Source organism: Pelophylax lessonae (assembly GCF_965119305.1).
Source record: "Pelophylax lessonae genome assembly, chromosome: 8".
Classification (NCBI taxonomy): domain Eukaryota; kingdom Metazoa; phylum Chordata; class Amphibia; order Anura; family Ranidae; genus Pelophylax; species Pelophylax lessonae.
In genome coordinates this window covers 15878661-15898724 of record NC_138775.1, presented here as the reverse complement: position 1 = coordinate 15898724, position 20064 = coordinate 15878661, and the positions used below count along the sequence as shown (strand labels likewise).

At 43.9% G+C, this 20064-nt stretch overlaps 1 protein-coding gene across 1 annotated transcript in view; it reads right to left on the bottom strand.

Annotated features, from left to right (window-relative positions):
- RAD18 (RAD18 E3 ubiquitin protein ligase) overlaps positions 1–20064 on the bottom strand; it is a 506049-nt gene that overhangs the window by 464488 nt on the left and 21497 nt on the right. Inside the window, exon 2 of the mRNA XM_082265473.1 lies at positions 2351–2412. Within this exon, the coding sequence (XP_082121599.1) occupies positions 2351–2412 (62 nt within the window). The remainder of the gene's footprint in view (positions 1–2350; positions 2413–20064) is intronic.

The following is a 20064-nucleotide window of genomic DNA, read 5'->3' as shown; positions in this document are numbered from 1 at the left end:
AAGTGTCCTCCACTGGGATAACCGTGGCTTTATTCAGCCTGGAAATAGGTGGATCCACCACTGGTGGTACCGTCCATTTCTTAATGATGGATTCCTCAAACGGATAGCGTCTAGCAATACGCTTGGAAATAGTAAAGGTACGTTTAGAATGCTCCCATTCTCCCTTAATCTGATTACCGAAACACTTGGGTACAGGAAAAACCTTCACCGTTTTGATGGGCTTATTAGTACCAAAAGGAATCTCTGTTTCAGTTGCCTCTGCCGGTAAAGCCTCAAGTTTTAAGGTTTCCTGCACTGCCACAACTAGTGCGTCCACCAATGCTTCTTCCTGAATTATAGCAAGAGAAGAAGCGTCCTCCTCACTGTCTGAGGGGGCTTTACCTGGGATAACAGCCTTTGCAGAGGAACCTGCAACTGCAGTGACCATCTCTGAATCAGAGTCAGAGGTGTCAGATAGTATAGGGGTAGGCGGGGGTCGCTTCCTTGACCCCCGTCCCTGACAGGCCGCCTCCACCCGAGCCACCATAGACTCCAAAATTGCTGTAAATGACTCTACACTCTGTGCACCGGCGGGTCCCGTGGCCCCCTCGAGGGAAACAGGTGGGGGAATATGTGTGGCAGGGTCCATGATAATTCCAGTCACTTCCTGGATAATATAATTCAAAAATAAACTTTTTTTTTTTTTTTTTTTTCAGACCCCCAGCGCCACAAAAAGCCCCTTAGTGTTACCTGCTAGGGATCCCTATCGATCGAGAGAGAGAGAGAGATAGACCCCCAGGCTCACCACTTGATGCTCAGAGTTTAACTGCAACAGGTTACAGCGCTGTCTTGACAAACAGGAAGTCTTTTGGCTGGCTGCCCAGGAAGAAATGAGGCGGCTCCGCCCCTCTGCACGCCTTCCGGCGCCTCCCCTAGCTCCACAAGGTGTTTGGATCACCTCAAACATAGCCGCCCCCATGCTGGAGACACGAGGCTACGCCAAAATGGCGGCTCGTGCGATCCAGCAAAAAAAATGGCGGCGGCCTGTACTGAATAGCGGTGTGCTGCAGGGCACACAACACTCTCTCTGCATGGGGATTTGGCGTGGTTGGCGGTACCGGCCCTGGCGGACCGCATGGCCATTCGGGAGGCCTGCTAATAGCTGGAGATCTGATTAGGAAGGCAGTCTACATGTCCGTGGCTTCTGACTGGTAGGTAGCTTATTCTTATCACTGTAAGATTCCCAGAATGCCACAGATTATAATCTTTTTAACATGTATACAATTAGATTGTTAGCTCCCAAACCAAGCCTCCTGGCTTTTTGCACATAAAATCACACTCAAAGTGGGAGGATCTGTGTCATTTATAGGATAGAGAGGGACTCTATCTTACCATACAGAGAGGGGCCCGCGTTCACCACAAGACCCGTCAGGGGAAAAGGGGGAACATACTACTCACCATACCGGAACCAGGCGGGCACCAACTCCTGACAGTACCCCTCTCCACCGGGGCGGGAGGGCTGTCGACCGATATGGACGCCGTGACTCATGGTCTTTGGCGTTTCAGCGAGACGTTTAACTCGCGGGGTCAGTCCTTTAATGGGACTTTGTCGCGGCCGACCCAGCGCGGAGCTATGGCCTGCACGCGCTCGTAGGCTGAACTGGGGTGACCACCGGATCTCAACATCCAGCCCGTCGCCCAGTTCAGCTTTCTTGCTTGAAGATCTCACAGGAACACTGGAGAAAAAAAGCTGTCTAAAAAATCCTTTAAGAAAAAAATCTTGCCAGGACCTAAGATCCCAGCAAGGTATCTAGGTCCTTACTCCTAACTAGACAGAAAATAACTGATTTGCTGAGGCAGAGAGAGAGAGGATATACCCTCTGGGACTGCCCCTAGGGTGTGGCCAGAGCTTTTTAATTTCCTGTCTAGTCCTGCTCCTGTGGAGGCAACATAACCCGAAGGTGGTGTATCACCGAGGACTACGTCTGTCAATGAGCGCTAGAGAAAAACTTTTTTTTTTTCTTGTGGCTACATTTTATTGTTTTTAATTTTGAGTTTGATTGCACATATTTTAGATTTTGAATGCACAATTGTTATAACAAAACAATAGTTCCAGGTCGGTATCGGCAGATACACAAAGCCAGGCATTGGTATCGGGACTAGAAAAGTCGGATCGGTGCACCCCTACTATATATTTTAAAAGGACATTAAGTAACACAAGTGTACAAATCGCCTCAATTCTAATGGGAGACAACACGAATGATGAATTTAATTTCTGTGTACCGTCATTAAAATGCTCCCTCTGAAAAAGAGAAAATTCCAAAAATCTGCATTGGCAGGACATTAAACTGAAATAAAGTTTAGAACATACCACGAAGCAGGTGGGACACTGAGTCTTGTATGACAGGAACTTCCGTATGCAAAGAGAACAGTCTGTAGGGAGAAAAAAAATGTTTTAGGGCACAAAATCAGCACTTTGTGTGCAAAGAAAGTCACTAACAACCAGCAAACTGCTACATAAACATCATAACAGGCGAAGCGTCATTATTTTTCTTAAAATATTCACGTAGAGCCGTCCCAAGGGCCCTTCTCTGGCCTGATTGCTGACAAGTTTACGTAAACGAGAAGGAAAGTTTTGCTTGATCAATAAGTTGAGGTTTGTTATTTAAATCTTCATACAAGTCGGTATCATTATTCATTCTGAAAGCTTAAGCGGCCATCGGTGGGATTTTGTTTTGCAGTGGCACCATATGGACTGAAAAGAAAACATGAAACCGTTCAGCCAATTGGTGAACTGCTAATAACACTGATGGAAGTAACTCTGGAAGTATGACGAAGAACATTTATCATCAGTCCACTTATAGAATATTTTTCTGGGTACAGAAAGTGCATAGCAGGGTGAAAATGAAGGAAAATTATTTATAGAATGAAATGATGAAGACCAGAATGAAAGTGGGAGGAGCTTTTCCCTCCAGAGTTCTCCTTCCAGAAACACTCTCTCTCTCACTCTCTTTCTGCTGCTTCTGGATCATTATAAAAAGTTTGTTATTTCCAGAATAAACTGTACTTATTTCAAGTATAATACTTTTATATACATTGCATTTCACCTTCCCAGTGAAACAAAATCACTTTCAATTTGTAAAAAAAAAAAATTCTCATGGCTTCAAAATTCCGTAAATGTTACATTTCTACATATGCACCACCTGTGTCTTCCGAGTATCTAGGCACTGGCGGTGACTGGTGGCGCATACGCACGGTGGGATAGCTGCACGTGCACACAAATGAAGTCATGTTATGGCAGATTTCAACTATACTGTCTGGTGGCATTTGTGCGCACATGTGCAAATGCTACAAAGTGTGACCTATTTACCTCTTGTGCAGTAAAGCAGTGTGAGGCTTCCTGTAAGAAAGACCGCTCACTGCTGTCCTTTCCTTGTGCAGGGTGACTGGTCTTGACAGCATGTAGTGGGTGGGGTCTGCTGGGCTCCTCCCACAGCTCTGCTTTGTGTACAGGCTGTTTACAACACAGTGATCAGGTCGTTGATACTTTTACAAGATAGAATCTGTAGGCCACTTTTTGCAATTCGGCACTGTGTGACTTTAACTGACAATTGCGTGGTCGTGCGGAGCTTTCTTTTGGTGGTATTTGATCACCTGTACGATTTTTACTTTTTGCGCTATAAACAAAAAAAAGCGTAAATTTTGAAAAAACAATATTTTTCACATTTTTCTATATGAAATTCCCCCCCAAAAAAACCAAAAAAATAAAAAAATAAATTTTTTTTAAAATGTTTGGCCAATTTGTTTTCTGCTACCTATGTTTGGTAAAAAAAAAAAAAAAAAAAAAAAAAAAAATCGCAATAAGCGTATTTTGATTGGTTTGCACAAAAGTTATTGCGTTAACTAAGGGAAAGATTTCTGTCATTTTTGGTGTTTTTTTTTTTTAACGAGTAATGGCGGCGATCTGCGATTTTTTTTGCGGGACTGCGACATTGCGGCGGACAGATCGGACCCCTGACTGACATTTTTGACACTTTTAGGGGTACCAGTGACATTACTGCAGTAATCAGTGCTATATATATGCACTGTTACTGTAAAAATGACACTGGCAGGGAAGGGGTTAATTTTATTGGAGAGGGAGGGGTTAATGTATGCCTGGTGCTTACTAACGTGTGTGGGGGGAGGGGACTGAGTGACACAAGGACAGATCGGATGTTCAGCTATGCTGAACCCTGCAATCTGTCACTGTCTGTCACTTAGGAGATCCGCCCGCTTTGTTTACACAAGCGAGCGGATCGCCAAACTCGATTCCCCGACGATCGGGGAAGAGCGGCGGCGATCGCCGCCGCTCCTACCCTGGCCCGACTCCCGCTGTGACTGAAAACAGCGGGAGCGAGCCTCCGGCGGGGCGCGGGCGCCGCCCACAAGGGGAGGAGTCCAGCGACGTAGGTCTACGTCGCTGGATGGGAATGAGCCACTGTGCCGCAGTAGAGGCACAGTGACTGGTCGTAAAGTGGTTAAACACCGCTGGGTTTTTTTTTTTTTTTGCAAAAAAAAATCCTAGGAGGCAGTGCGTTACTAAGTCACACTGTGTGGCATTTGGCATAAGGTGGATTTATTTCATTTTATTTATATCCTTTTTCTGTTAATTTCCGTTTAATAACATTTTGCATAAAAGTAATTTTTGTTCTTCACTGTTGTGCGGTGATGAGGCGGCACTGGTAAATCAGTGTAAACGTCCCCGCTCACAGGTTATCGGCTTTCCTTTACTCTCGCTGCGACAGAGCTAAGGGAAGGAAATGCCGTTAACCAGCACTAGATTGTTAGCTCTAACAAGCAGGGCCCTCTGATACCTCTGGTATCAAACTGAATTGTACTGTAACTGTACTGTCTGGCCCTATGTTGTAAAACGCTGCGCAAACTGTTTGCACTATATAAATCCTGTACAATAATCATAAGAATTATAAATTTGTTTACATGTGACCAGCTGTGATTGGACACAGCTGACTACATGGTAAAGGGCCACTGGGATTGGCACTGTATCTCCAAAAGGACAAAACGATGACAGAGCGCACCCAAAGCATTCCTCGAAAGCGCAAGGTTCTGGCCGGCCGTCTCTCAGCTATAGCGCGGTCGGCAAGTGGGTGGCGGATGCAGGCATCTGACAAAAGCCCAGGCACCGGGATGCAATTTATAGTCGGCCATGACGACCTGGCATCTGGGATTTGTTTGAGCACTGTTACATAGCTTGTGAGGTTGAAAAAAGACATCAGTCCATCCAGTTCAACCTATGATGTGTGTGTGTGTGTGTGTGTGTGTGTGTGTGTGTGTGTGTGTTTGCTGTTAACCGTACATTGTATACCCCCTGTATGTTGTACATTGTATACCCCCTGTATGTTGTACATTGTATACCCCTGTATGTTGTACATTGTATACCCCTGTATGTTGTACATTGTATACCCCCTGTATGTTGTACATTGTATACCCCCTGTATGTTGTACATTGTATACCCCCTGTATGTTGTACATTGTATACCCCCTGTATGTTGTACATTGTATACCCCTGTATGTTGTACATTGTATACCCCTGTATGTTGTACATTGTATATCCCTGTATGTTGTACATTGTATACCCCTGTATGTTGTACATTGTATACCCCTGTATGTTGTGGTCTCCAAGGTGCCCATCTAATAGTTTTTTGAAACTATCAATGCTCCCTGCTGATACGACTGCTTGTGGAAGAGAATTCCACATCCTTACTGCTCTGACAGTAAAGAACCCCTTACGTATTTTTAGCTTAAACCGTTTTTCCTCAAGTTTTAGTGAGTGGCCACGTGTCTTATTGTATTCCTTTTCTCTGAAAAGTTTGTTCCTTATGCCAGGGTCGCCAGTACAGTATTTGTATATTGATATCATATTCCCCCTCAATCGTCTCTTCTCCAGAGAGAATAAGTTCAGTGCTTGTAGTCTTTCCTCATAGCTGATGTCCTCCATGAGCTCTGAAGTGGCATTCTCATATGCAGTAGGTGCCATGGACCCTCCCTGTGTATTGCCAGCCCATTCACAAGGCACAACACCCATCATTGTATAAATACTTGGCAGCCGACAATGTCTGACCAATGCAGGCGCAGGTGAGTTTACCCAGCTCAGACATCTCCATCAAAAGTACTCTGTAATCTAACTAAGTGCTCCACCCAGACACAGCAGGAAAAATACTTGGAGGCCAGATCTTTTTTTCTGCCATCATTACTAGCTTTGATTATTTCCTTGTTTGTCCTCTTGGCATATATAATTGGATAACGGATATCCTGATAATCCCCTAACCTGTGCCGCCAACATACAATAAAATCACGTCCATTCATAAGGAATTTGTCCTGAAATAGCCTTCTCTCTGGAGGGCAATGAATGTCAGTCAGCCCCTTCCACTTTTTGTTTTCACTGCATTCTTTTTTCCATTATTTTTAGAAGAGCGAAAGGTCAAAATGAGTATTTGATAAGACAGATGCCAAAACAGGTCTTTTCTTTGTACACGTACAGCATTAGCAATGACCGGAACGCAATTTGTGATCACAGCGTGTAACAAAACATATCAGGAAAGCAATCCTTCATTCTGAAATGTCAAGAACATCCAAGGGTCAGTCTGATATACTGCTTACAGGTGGCATCTGGTGGGTTGAGTGACCCCGTTTTCTGACTTGCCTTGCTGGTTTACAACCTGTGTTTTGGTATTCCCATACAAGTACATCTGAATGCAAATTCTTTTTAAAGCAGGTCAACTACACCTCTCATTTCGGAATGCAGTATCTCAAACTGTATATAAGTGAAAAAGTATAACCACGGTAGTGACTAGACAAAAGAGCTGCACCTTCCCGTGAGATACCACAAATATAAATAATAATAACAAGCTGGGCTTAAGATTGATAAAAATGAATAAAAAGTGAATGACCAGAAAATTAAATGTAGAATTGGCACTAAGTAACGAATATACTTAAAACGTGCAGTATTAAACACACATGTAAAATGACTAAAGAAAGTCCGGGTAAATCAATGATGAATAGAATAATAATAATAATAATAAAACAGTCACGTGAAAAACTGAAGAAAAAGTCCCAAATTGTGAATATAAATGAAGTGCATCAATGCTTGAAATATATATAATGGACACGTGATGTGTTGTCCTCCACCGCCTGTGCACCAATCCACCACCACATGCAAGTCTGCTTACCGGATATCACAGGTAATGGAGCCAAACAGCCACTAAGGGGATCAAGATACACCGTTTATAAAGCTCTACAGGACTTCCAACAAGATGAAATGCAGGAGAATTCCCGGAAAGAGAACCCACTGGCAAGGGGGAGGGCGGTAAGATCCACCTATATGTCAACGCTGGTCCCGCACTCACAAATCCAAAAGGTCATCAAACAGCCACCATATGAAAAAATAATAGGGGCTCCATAGTGTAAAACAGTTTTGACATTTATTAAGATATATAAAAGTAATCCACTTATACAATGCAGATCAATAAGCGCTTAACGCTCTGCCCGTCCTTCCGGGTAACGTTGGTGACGTCAGCACACCGTGACCCGCCGCGTTTCGTCACATATGACATTTTCCTGGGGTGCGGGAGGCGTGCTGACTCCACCATACTTATACAGACAATACACAGAACCCCCGCCTCGGTTGGACCATGGAACTCCATCGAATAACGCCATTTTAAAAATGGGAATGATGCCAGTTGATATAAACAAACTTATGATGTAAAGCGGACTTTTAAATGCTAAATACTCCGCAGAGGACTGAATAAATAGCACCAATCACTGTTTTAATGTCACTTGTTCCCGCAAAATATCAAAAAGTGTCAGTTAGTATCCAACTGTCCGCTGCAATATCGCAGTCCTGCTATAAGTCACTGATCGCCACTATTACTAGTATAAAAAAAAAATACAAATGCCATAATTAAATCTCAGTTTGTAGATGCTATAACTTTCACGTAAACCAATCAATATAAGTTTATTAGATTATTATTTTTTTTTTTTACCAAAAACATACCAGTATATGTACCAGAATACATATTGCCCTCATTTTTTTTACTCTTCTTTTTATTGGATGTGTTTTATAGCAGAAAGTAAAATGTTTTATTGTTTTTCAAAAAGCGACAAAAAAAAAAAAAAAAAAACGCAGAGGTAATCAAATACCCCTAAAAGAAAGCTCTATTTGTGGGGGGTAAAAAAAGGACATAAAAGTAATTTTTATAGCACGACTGCACAATTATGTTTAAGAAGCAGTGCCATATCGCAAAAAATGGCCTGGTCATATGGGGGGGGGGGGGTAAATCTTCTGGAGGTGAAGTGATAAAGGTTTTTTTTACTTAAAGGTTAAGAAGGGCTACAAGTTCTTTTTTTTTTTTTTTAATGGAAGGGTTTGGGGTTTGAGGGCGAGTTCCAATGTTACCCAGAGACGCACTTTAGTCTTATCACATTCATACAAATATAAAAAGACAGTGCGACGTCCTTTATGACAAATACTAATTCAGTTCCTCAAAGCAATGCGCAATCCTGCCAACGGATTATAATAAAACGTAGGACTTTGCGGATAAAAGAGCAAGAAAAACAATCCGGTCCACGCTCGGATGAACCACAAATAAATTCAGAAACAAGGACCACTCAGAAACTGGATTATCCTCGTTTTACAAGGCAAAGACCACAATTTACTACTTTCAGCTCAGGCAATATTTCTCTAGATTGTCCCATTAATTTTACATCCTATAATAGTTTACAGCTGTAATAATCTTTTGATGCTTTTATTTGCTTTAGAAGGAAAGTTAAACAGGAAACACATTCAGAAAACAGGGTGATTTTGCCACCTTTATGGAGGGGGTGGAAATAACGGGACTATGCCCTAGTCATTTTATCATCCAGTAAATGGCATTTTATATGCGGCACTGACTCTACAAATACAAGGCATTCATGAATATACATGAGCAGCAAGCGGACCGGCGAGGCGGAACGTGCAATTAGGTGCTGCTGACGTCAGCGGTTAGCGGAGATTTATGAACTTTGGAGGCATAAATCAGAATATACTTGGCGAGAAGTATATTTACATCTCAGAGTTTTGGCTGTTGGGCTTGAAGACACTCATTGTTCTTCGACAACTACGGACTTCAGTGTGTTAAATGCGGGCCGTAAAGTTTTCTAGAGACCATAATTCACACAAAGAGCAACAGAGTGATATTTCATAAACACTAACAAGATGGATATCCCCACCCCCACACCTCTATTAAAACGTCTTCAGTTAGAGCCGGCCATGAATTTAAATGTTTTAAACATGAAAGCAACTAATCAGTAAAATAAAATAAGGCCAATTACTTATCCTGGCGCCGATTCGTAGACTCCTCTCCCCATTACTGAGCAAAGAATCTTCTCATTCAGATCTGCGTACTAAAGTGTACGCTCGTATAAGAGACATGGTAGCCTCAGATCACCCCAATTCCGGCACCTTCACACCTCAGATCACCCCAATTCCTGCACCTTCACACCTCAGATCACCCCAATTCCTGCCCTTTCACACCTCAGATCAAACCTAATTCCTGCCCCTTCACAATTCAGATCATGCTCTATACCTACACCTTCACACCTTAGATAACCCCAATTCCAGCACCCTCACACCTCCGATCAACCCTAATTCCAGAAATCTCACACCTCTGATCATCCCAAATTCCGGGACCCTCACACCTCCGACCACCCCTCGATTCCAACACCTTTGATCAGCCCCAATTCCTGTACCCTCACACCTCAGATCAGCCCCAATGCCTGCACCCTCACACCTCAGATCAGCCCCAATTCCTGCACGTTCACACCTCAGATCAGCCCCAATTCCTGCACCTTCACACCTCAGATCAGCAGCCCCAATTCTTGCACCTTCACACCTCAGATCAGCAGCCCCAATTCCTGCACCTTCACACCTCAGATCACCCCAATTCCAGCACCCTCTCACCTCAGATCAACCCAAATTCTGGCACCCTCACAGCTCCGATCGACCCCAATTGCTGCACCCTCACACCTCCGATCAACCCTAATTCCAGAAATCTCACCCCTCTGATCATCCCAAATTCCGGCACCCTCAAACCTCCGACCACCCCTCGATTCCAACACCTTTGATCAGCCCCAATTCCTGCACCCTCACACCTCAGATCAGCCCCAATTCTTGCACCTTCACACCTCAGATCGACCCAAATTCCAGCACCCTCACACCTCCGATCGACCCAAATTCCAGCACCCTCACACCTCCGATCGACCCAAATTCCAGCACCCTCGCACATCCGATCGACCCCAATTCCAGCACCCTCACACATCCGATCAACCCCAATTCCAGCACCCTCACACCTCCGATCAAACCCAATTCCAGCACCCTCACACCTCCGATCAACCCCAACTCTGGTACCCTCACCTCTCTGATCACCCAGGATTCCAGCACCTTCAAACCCCACATCAGCACCTTTAACACCTTTGATAACCTCAATTTCTGATCCCTCACGCCTCTGATCACTGCAATTCCTGCACCTTTTCATCTCTGATCACCCTAATTCCTGCACCTTCACACCTCAGATCAGCACCAATTCCTACATCTTCACACCTTAGATAATTCTCTATACCTGCACCTTTACACCTCAAAATCATTCTTTATACCTACAGCTTCACACCTTAAATTACCCCAATTCATGCACCTTCACACCTCAGATCAGTCTAGGTTCCTGCACCTTCAGACCTTAGATCAGTCCCAATGGTAAGCATATACCTTTTATGCTTACTGCATAAAGTGAGTATAAAATGATGATTTTTTTTTTTTTTTTTTGCTACATATTGGCTATTTTCCTTTCAGGCCATTTATAACGGTCACAATTTTATTTGCTTTATAAATTCTTCCTGCCCCTGCAATTTGATTCTGCTGCTCTGTACTGTAACAAAAGATTAAACTACATTTCTAACCAGGGGTATTATATTTTTAACACAGATTTACACCATAATATTCAAAGATACATTTCTCTGCTTGTACGAGAATCTAATAGTAAAATTAATACAATCAGCTATTTTCCTAATAATAGCTTTAATGTGATTATTCTGAAAGTATTAAAACAAACAAGTCTTATTACATACATTAATACATTTATGGAGGTGGTGAAGGGAAATCTTTTAAAAGTGACACCCTTTCCCGTAAGGTCTAAAAGAGGATTTCTCCTGGCTTTGCAGAGATTTGCTAACTTCATTCTGCTTCTCGAAAAGGAAGTGAAGGTAAATCTCCCTGATGGGGTAGAGACAGTAAAAAAAAATAAAATAACTGACAGGGGTACTAACCAGTCGATAGTCTATCCAATTGATGAAAAGAAAAAAAGGTTTTGACTAAAAATTTAAAGCTGAATTCCAGGCATGGCAGTTTTTACATAATTACAATGTACCAGCTTGGACCAATACAAGTATGTATGTCGTATAAGAAAAATACAGCGCTTACAATAGGGAGGTGATGACCAGCAGCCAGCAAAAACTAAAGACAATTCGTGATAACCCAACATATACATTTTGTACTCTTCCCATTCAATACCAGTGCCACAATTTTTTTATTTATGATATGTATATATGTACCATACCTATAGGACCTCCATAGAAGTTGGAAACCACTATAGTAGGCACCGATACTACACCACTACTACAGTGATCTCCACTAGCTTTTCGGTTCTGGGCCAAGCGGCTGCCCTGCTGCTTACTGAACACTAGAGGATGCTTGCTCAGCACAGGTTCCTTTCATAGAACACTTTCCATTTCCTTAATGAATGCAAAATGTTCTCAGATTGGACGAGGTGGAGGAACAGGGTGGGGACCTCATCATCTGTGATCAGAGTTCAGTAAGCAGCAGGGCAGGCGTTTCGGCATTGGTCACCGAATGTAGTAGAGATCACTGTAGTAGGGGTGCCTACTACAGTAATTTCCAGCTTTCACAGGGATCCCACAGGTATGACACATACTGTACATACTTACATTGGCCCAAGCTGGACAAATATAACCATTTAAAGAATTGCCTTACCTGGAATTCAGCTTTAAACAAAAACTTTGTGCAGAATAATTTCTTGCTTCCAAAAAATACACCCAACATACACAGGAGACACAGGTAAAGAGTACTAAAAATTATACTTAAACTGAACAAGCCTAAATCCAAACAAAATGGTGTGCTGTGCAAAATCTACATAAAAATAGAATGCAATATTTAGCAAATCTCAATAACCGCCATTTTATTCACAATAGAAAATAGATCAAATCTTTCAACTGTGAAAATGGAGCATTTTAAGAAACAAATAAATAAGAATTCCGAAATTTATGTCAGAAACACCTCTCAAAAAATGTTCAGGTGGAGCAATATTTAACACGGTGTAGCATCCCCTCTTCTTTTACCAACACTCTGTAAATGTCTGGGAACTGAGGACACCGGTTGCTGGAGTTTTGGGAGAGGAGAGGAAGGTTATCCCACTCCTGCCTAATATAGGATCCGACAGTCCTGGGGTCTTCTTGGTCATATTTTGTTTCATGATGCGCCAAATATTTTCAATTGGTGAAAGGTCTGGACTGCAGGCAGGCCAGTTAAGCACCCGGACTCTTCTACTAGGAAGCAATGCTGTTGTCATAGATGCAGTAGCCAGTTTAGCATTGTCGTCCTGAAATATGGAAGGCCTTCCCTGAAAAAGACATTGTCTGGATGGGGACAAATGCTGCTCTAAAACCGGAATATATCTTTCAGCATTGACAGTGCCTTTCTAGATGTGCAAGCTTCCCTTCCATACGCACTATTGCCCTCTCCCCCACCCCCCAATACCATCAGAGATTCAGGCTTTTGAACAGAGTGCTGATAACAAGTTGGGAGGTTCCTCTCCTTTTTTAGTCCGGAGAATGCGGCGCTCATAGTTGCCAACAAGAATGTCAAATTTCCATTTATCTGACCACAGAACAGTTTCCCACTTTGCAACAGACCATTTTAAATAAGCTCTGGCCCAGAGAAGATGGCAGGGTTTTTGGATCATGGTCAGATATGACTTCTTTGTATGATAGAGCTTAATCTTGCATTTTTGGATGGCGAGGCGAACTGTGGTCACTGACAGTGATTTTTGGAAGTATTCCTGAGCCAAAGCAGGAATGTCCATTACAGAATCATGCCTGTTTTTAATGCAGTGCCATCTGAGGGCCCCAAAAATCACTACCATCCAATATTGCATTTTGGCTTTGTCCCTTCACACGCAGGTTTCTCCACATTCTCAGAATTTTTGAATAATATGGAATGGATGATGATCGATTGAAAGTCATTGAAATTTTACAGTAAGGAAAAGGATTCTGAAATTGTTCAACAATTTTTTGATGCAGCTTTTCACAGATTGATGAACCTCTGCCCATCTTTACCTCTGACTCTCTAAGATGCTCTTTTTATACCCAATCATGTTACTGACCTTCTGCTAATTCACCTAATTTGTTACAAAATCTTCTTTCAGCTCTTCCTTGTTAGAATAACTTACTTTGCCAGCTTTTTTGGGACATTTGCTGCCATCAATTTTGAAATTAACTTTTTTTGAACAAAATGGTCCATTTTCTCAGTTTAAACATTTGATGTGTTTCACATTTTCTATTGTAAACAAAATACAGGTTCATGAGATTTGCGAACCGTTACATTCTGTTATTAGATTTTAAAATTTCCCAACTTTTTGGAATTGGATTGTACTAAACGTTTAGTTTGCTGTTATAATGGACCCTGGAGAAGATTTTTTAAGTGGAAGTGCAGCCAATACTTTTTGTCCAGTTGGGTTAGTAGTCCTGACAGTTGTATCTGTGGCCCCTCAGAAGAGTTTCTCTTTCATTTCCAGTGCCAGAGGCACAACAGTGAGCAAGAGGAAATGCCACCTTCACCAAGTAATAAATCTGTATTAACTGTACAATCCCTTTTTGACCCCGTCACCAGGAAAGTGAAAATCCTTTTTGACACAGACAGCAAAAATAAAAAAAAAAAACCTTTATCGTCCTTTTTAGAATTCTAAAAATTGCAACAGTACAAATACACAACAAAGAACGATATAATTTTCTTGTCTAACGTCTTACTGACGTAAATCCATGATTATCTTTAGGATAAAGATCCCAATCCTGCTCGGCTTATGCAACCTAACTGTTCAATGTTGTCATTTACACACAACAAGACCTTTTCATGGCGGCGTTCGGCTCAGTGTGAGTGTGGGAGAAGGAACAAAGCCCGCTCCACAAACTTCTTATAGACTGCCTCCCCTCCAACAGCAATTGTACAGAAAATGGGAGAAAAAAATGCAGTTTCACAGCTAGGCTGGAAGTTCAATTTTGCAAGTTGGCAGTTAAAATGAGCCAGTTCCAGGAAGGATTAAAGTAGAACTAAAACTTTTTTTTTTTTGGAAACCCTGCCAGGTTTTTATTGCTCTCTGTCTATTTCCCCGTCCTATTTACTGTTATAAGTGAAAGGAAATACCACATTTTTGGGTGGTCATCAGAACAGGAATGGGGGGAGGGGGCAGCTGTTCAATGTGGACACTACTTTGGGTGACAACCAGGGATTCCCTTAGTTGGAAGGGATATGGGGTCACTAGTTCTGGTGACAACCAGGGATTCCCTTAGTTGGAAGGGATATGGGGTCACTAGTTCTGGTGACAACCAGGGATTCCCTTAGTTGGAAGGGATATGGGGTCACTAGTTCTGGTGACAACCAGGGATTCCCTTAGTTGGAAGGGATATGGGGTCATTAGTTCTGGTGACAACCAGGGATTCCCTTAGTTGGAAGGGATATGGGGTCATTAGTTCTGGTGACAACCAGGGATTCCCTTAGTTGGAAGGGATATGGGGTCACTAGTTCTGGTGACAACCAGGGATTCCCTTAGTTGGAAGGGATATGGGGTCATTAGTTCTGGTGACAACCAGGGATTCCCTTAGTTGGAAGGGATATGGGGTCATTAGTTCTGGTGACAACCAGGGATTCCCTTAGTTGGAAGGGATATGGGGTCACTAGTTCTGGTGACAACCAGGGATTCCCTTAGTTGGAAGGGATATGGGGTCACTACTTCTGGTGACAACCAGGGATTCCCTCAGTTTGAAGGGATTTCCTCTGACTTCCTGTTTTGGCTGTGAGACAGGAAGTGAAGGGAAATCTCCCCAATGGGACACAGATGGCAAAAACAAAACTGACAGGGGTTATAACCCCCTTGTTACTTTATCCAAAATGGAAAAAAATAGATTTTTGTCTTAGGCCCCTTTCACACACGGAGTCCATCAGGTGGACTCTGTTTTACTCAGAGGGGGATCGATCCGCCGACCCACCGCTGAGCAAGCTGATGACAGCTGTGTCTCTGCACTGTGTGCAGAGACACAGCTGTCAGGTCCCCATTCTTCTCTATGGGGGAATCGTTCTGACGCTTTTGAGGCAGCAATTTCAATCTTTTTAATTGCTGGCCCTACTATTGAAAACTCCTGTTGTCTGGCACTATTCGGTTCAGTCTCTGCCATATAGGGAGGACATACCCAGCTGGATTTTGTCCAGGAGTATCAATACTCCCCGGATGGATGCACAGATCATGCCATTGGGTACAGTTATGTGTATTATGCCCCGGATTTTATAATTTAACCTATTCGGAGGTCACCGGCCCTTGTGGTCCCTGAGGAGGCCCATATAACGGCAGCGAAACATGTGGGACCTTTGTGACCCCGTTATCACAGGATATGGTTCTTAAATCCATACTTCACTGTATCATTTTGTATATCTGCACTGATATTTAGTATCACTTGATCTAATTTTATGATAAATATGTATCAATAAAACTTTTGCATTTTATCCATTGTGGTTTGTTTTTTATTTATCTAATTATGCCAAGTGGACCTCACCTTAAAAGTCCCACATTTTGGGGTGTTCCGGGCACATATACGGGTCTCGGGGCCAGTTTAGAGTCCGTTGCTCCGGAAACACCCAATTCTTTCATTTAAGAGTTAATGTTAATGTAGGGAAGTAGTGCAGCCTTCTGATTGTACCATGCAGGCCAGGGTTAATGTAGGGAACTGGGAAGTATCAAAGCAGGTTAAGAAGACAGTGTGGTGGAAGGCAGAGAAGTCGGTATATATTGTACTCACTGTATACAGGACTCGTATATAGGACAGGACCTGGGTATTTATTCTGCTCACTGTATAAAGGACAGGACCTGGGTATATATTCTGCTTGCTGTGTACAGGACAGGACCTGGGTATATATTGCATAGGGCCTGAGCATATATTCTGCTAATTGTATACAGGAAATAACCAGGGTATTTGTTCTTCACTGTAAACAGGAAAGGATTGGGGTTTATATTCTACTCGCTGTACCCGGATATATATTCTGCACACTGTACTCAGGAGAGGACCTGGGTATATTTTCTGCTCACTGTAAACAGGAAAGGACCCATATACATATCTAGTGAGTAGAACAAATACCCTGGTTATTGGAATATATATTGGAACCTGGAATATATACCCAAGTCCTGTCCTGTATACAGGGAGTGACTCCCTGTATACAGGACAGGACCTGGGTATATATTCTATGTACTGAGATTGAGCAGAGATGATCCGGCAGGACAGGCTGCCAGTGTGTGGAGATCGGTGCTCAGCTGCAGTGCCCCAGTGGCGGTGGTTGACAAAAAAAAAGGGTATTGAAAAATGAAGCAGGCAAAGTCTCAGTCGTCCTACCTGTGTCCTCCCCCCTCCGTAGGAGCGCCTCTCTTCCTATTCCTCCTGTCGTCCTTGAGGCAGGAAGCAGCTATCTTCCAGCTAGCAGCAGCTCTCACCAAAAGGAAATTGGGATAAAACGGTCCTCGGCTCTAGTGGCTGCAGTCATGCAGGACAAGTCTGGCGCCCATTTTTCCATAGTCAGACCCGACGGTCACCTGCCCCTCCCGAGAGAGGAAGCCACACCTGCCTCCCCCACTGGCCGGGACAAGTCCCAGCAGACTAAATAGCCGGGACTAGGCCCTATTTGGCGGGACTGTCCCTTTAGAAACTGGACAGTTGGCAGGTATGAGCGAAGCAATCACATGTGCAGGCAGGCGTGATTGGTTTCCTGTGCCGCTGCTCACCGCTCAGTCAGGATTGAACTAGCTGCAGGGCAAACTTCTATTCCCTGCCTTCCACACTGTGTCTTCCATCGCATGTTTGGCGATGTGACTATCGCCCAGGCTCACCCGCAGTCATATCTTCCGCTCCTGCACATACTGCCCTCTGTCATATCCTCCGCTGCTGCACATACTGCCCGCTGTCATATCCTCCGCTGCTGCACATACTGCCCGCTGTCATATCCTCTTCTCCTGCACATACTGCCTGCTGTCATATCCTCTTCTCCTGCACATACTGCCTGCTGTCATATCCTCTGTTCCTGCATATACTGCCCGCTGTCATATCCTCTGTTCCTGCATATACTGCCCGCTGTCATATCCTCTGTTCCTGCACATACTGCCCGCTGTCATATCCTCTTCTCCTGCACATACTGCCTGCTGTCATATCCTCTGTTCCTGCATATACTGCCTGCCGTCATATCCTCCGCTCCAGCACATACTGCCCGCTGTCATATCCTCTGTTCCTGCACATACTGCCTGCTGTCATATCCTCTGTTCCTGCATATACTGCCTGCCGTCATATCCTCCGCTCCAGCACATACTGCCCGCTGTCATATCCTCTGCTCCTGCACATACTGCCCGCTGTTATGTCCGCCTCTCCTGCACATACTGACTGCTGTCATATCCTCCTTTCCTGCACATACTGCCCGCTGTCATATCCTCCTCTCCTGCACATACTGCCTGCTATTGACATCTCCTGTAAATACTGCCCGCTGCCATTCCATCCACATTCCCCTCCTGCACATACTGTCCACTGTCATACCCTCTCTGCTCCTCGACTGCACATATTACACGCTGTCATACCCCTTCACTCCTCTCTGCACATACTGTCTACGGTCATACCCTCTGCTCCTCTCCTGCACATACTGCCCATTGACATACCCACTGCACCTACTCTGTTGCTCACACTGGCTGCCATCAAACCCTCACCACTAATCTTGCACATATTGACCCAGTCATACCCTCCTCACTCCTCTACTGTACATACTGCCCACTATCCTACCCTCTGTAAACCCTGGTGTTAGCCTTCTGCCACCATTGCACAGCAGCATTCAGCCTAGGAGAAGGAGGTGCAGCTCATAATTGCCCAGTCCCCCTGCCCCACTCACAAATCACTTACTGTTAGTAGGTGTAAAATGTACCTGTAAAGAAAAAACGTTACTTAACTTCTGCCTTCAGGTGTGAGATCACCGTCCTTCCAAGAATATTCCTATGGAATGTAGAGCAGGTGAAATCTTACAAGATGACACTTCATTCCATTGCAAGAGCATCTTCTGGCAAGATTTCAGCTGCTTTGTATTCCCCTGGATCCAGCCAGGATTAGAACGTCCTCTCATCTAGAGGCCATGGGAAGAAGGGGTGAGAAGTTTAGCCACTTTTTTTTTTTTTTTTTTTTACAGGTACATTTTATGTATAATAATAAAAAATGCTTGTGAGGGGGGTTATGCCTGGGCAATGTGAGCGAACCTTGTATTTTAGTGAAAGTTCTGAAACACAATAATTGTTAAAAAGAATCACAAATCCTTTGGTTTATAAAGCAGTTCCGAGCGTATATTACATCTGTGTATGTAGCCGTCTGCCTGGAGTTCAGCTTTAAGATGTGTAGCCAACAAGAACAAAGAAGTTAGAAAATGAATTTTGTTTTGCAGGAGGGGGTTGTACAAACAAATGGAAATAATTTAAAGGCGGAAAGCGATTCCATTAAAATTAGCCATTACTCGTTACATAACCTTCCACCAACGAGCAGCGCTGTCACTCTTCGTACAAACAGTCATAACGAAAATAATTTGTTGCGCGCTTCACGGGGAGCGGAGCGATTTTCATTTTTTGATGGCGGTGAAATGAAATGTCGCAGATGTATAATTGAGTCATTTGGCACGTTCCTCATTGCGGCAGATCGATTCCCTCAAATGCCGGGTGGGAGGAGCTGACTGACTCGCCAACATATTTCAATCCCCTCCAGCATTCTGAGGGTTTAATAGGCAAGGCAAAAACTTAATGAGTAATTTTCCTTGTTCTAATCGGAGGATAACATTGGATTTTCTGCAGAACTCAAACCGCAGGGCTCTGGAGTGTGGCCGGCAATGCACAGCATTAAAGACATTGTGTCCAAGAATACCCTAAAGGGAAAACCCGTCCAAAAATGCAGATAGCGAATGTTTACCAGGTTAAATGGTTTGTTTAGTAGCATTCGTAATCTTGCAAGTTTTACCTCTTCTGCAGTTCGCAGACTTTGTGACGCACTCCGCCTGCACCCTTCATTTTTAATGAACATGATGATGATGCAGGTGACTATTATTATTATTATATAGGATTTATATAGCGCCGACAGTTTAGGGCTCTTTCACACGGGCGATCCGATCAGATCCGCCTGTCAGTTTTTTTAGGCAGATCTGATCGGATCCTCCATGCAGCTCTATGGGGCAGCGGGTGTCAGCGGAGACACCTCCGCTGACACCCGCTGCCATCCGTATCCGATCCTGTGCTTGAAATCTGGATGGATGGAAACCCTATTTTTCCATCCGTTCAGTAATCGGAGCGGATCGGATCTGATGAGAGCGGACAAGCGGTCCGCTCTCCTCCGATCCCCCATAGAGGGCAGCGGGTGATGAGACACCTCCCTCTCTGCTCTGCAAGCGGAGACGGAGCTGTCATCCGCCGGCTCAGCGGGGATCGCGGATCGATCCCTGCTGAGCAACACGGATCGGCCTACGGAGCGGACCGTGTGAAAGAGCCCTTATGCAGCGCTTTACAACTTGAGGGTAGACAGTACTAATACAATACACTTTATTACAGAAGGAATCAGAGGGCCTTGCTCGTTAGAGCTTACAATCTAAGAGGGAGGGTCAAGCGATACAAGCGGTAATAACTGTGGGGAATGGGCTGATGGAGAAAATAAAAGTACAGTT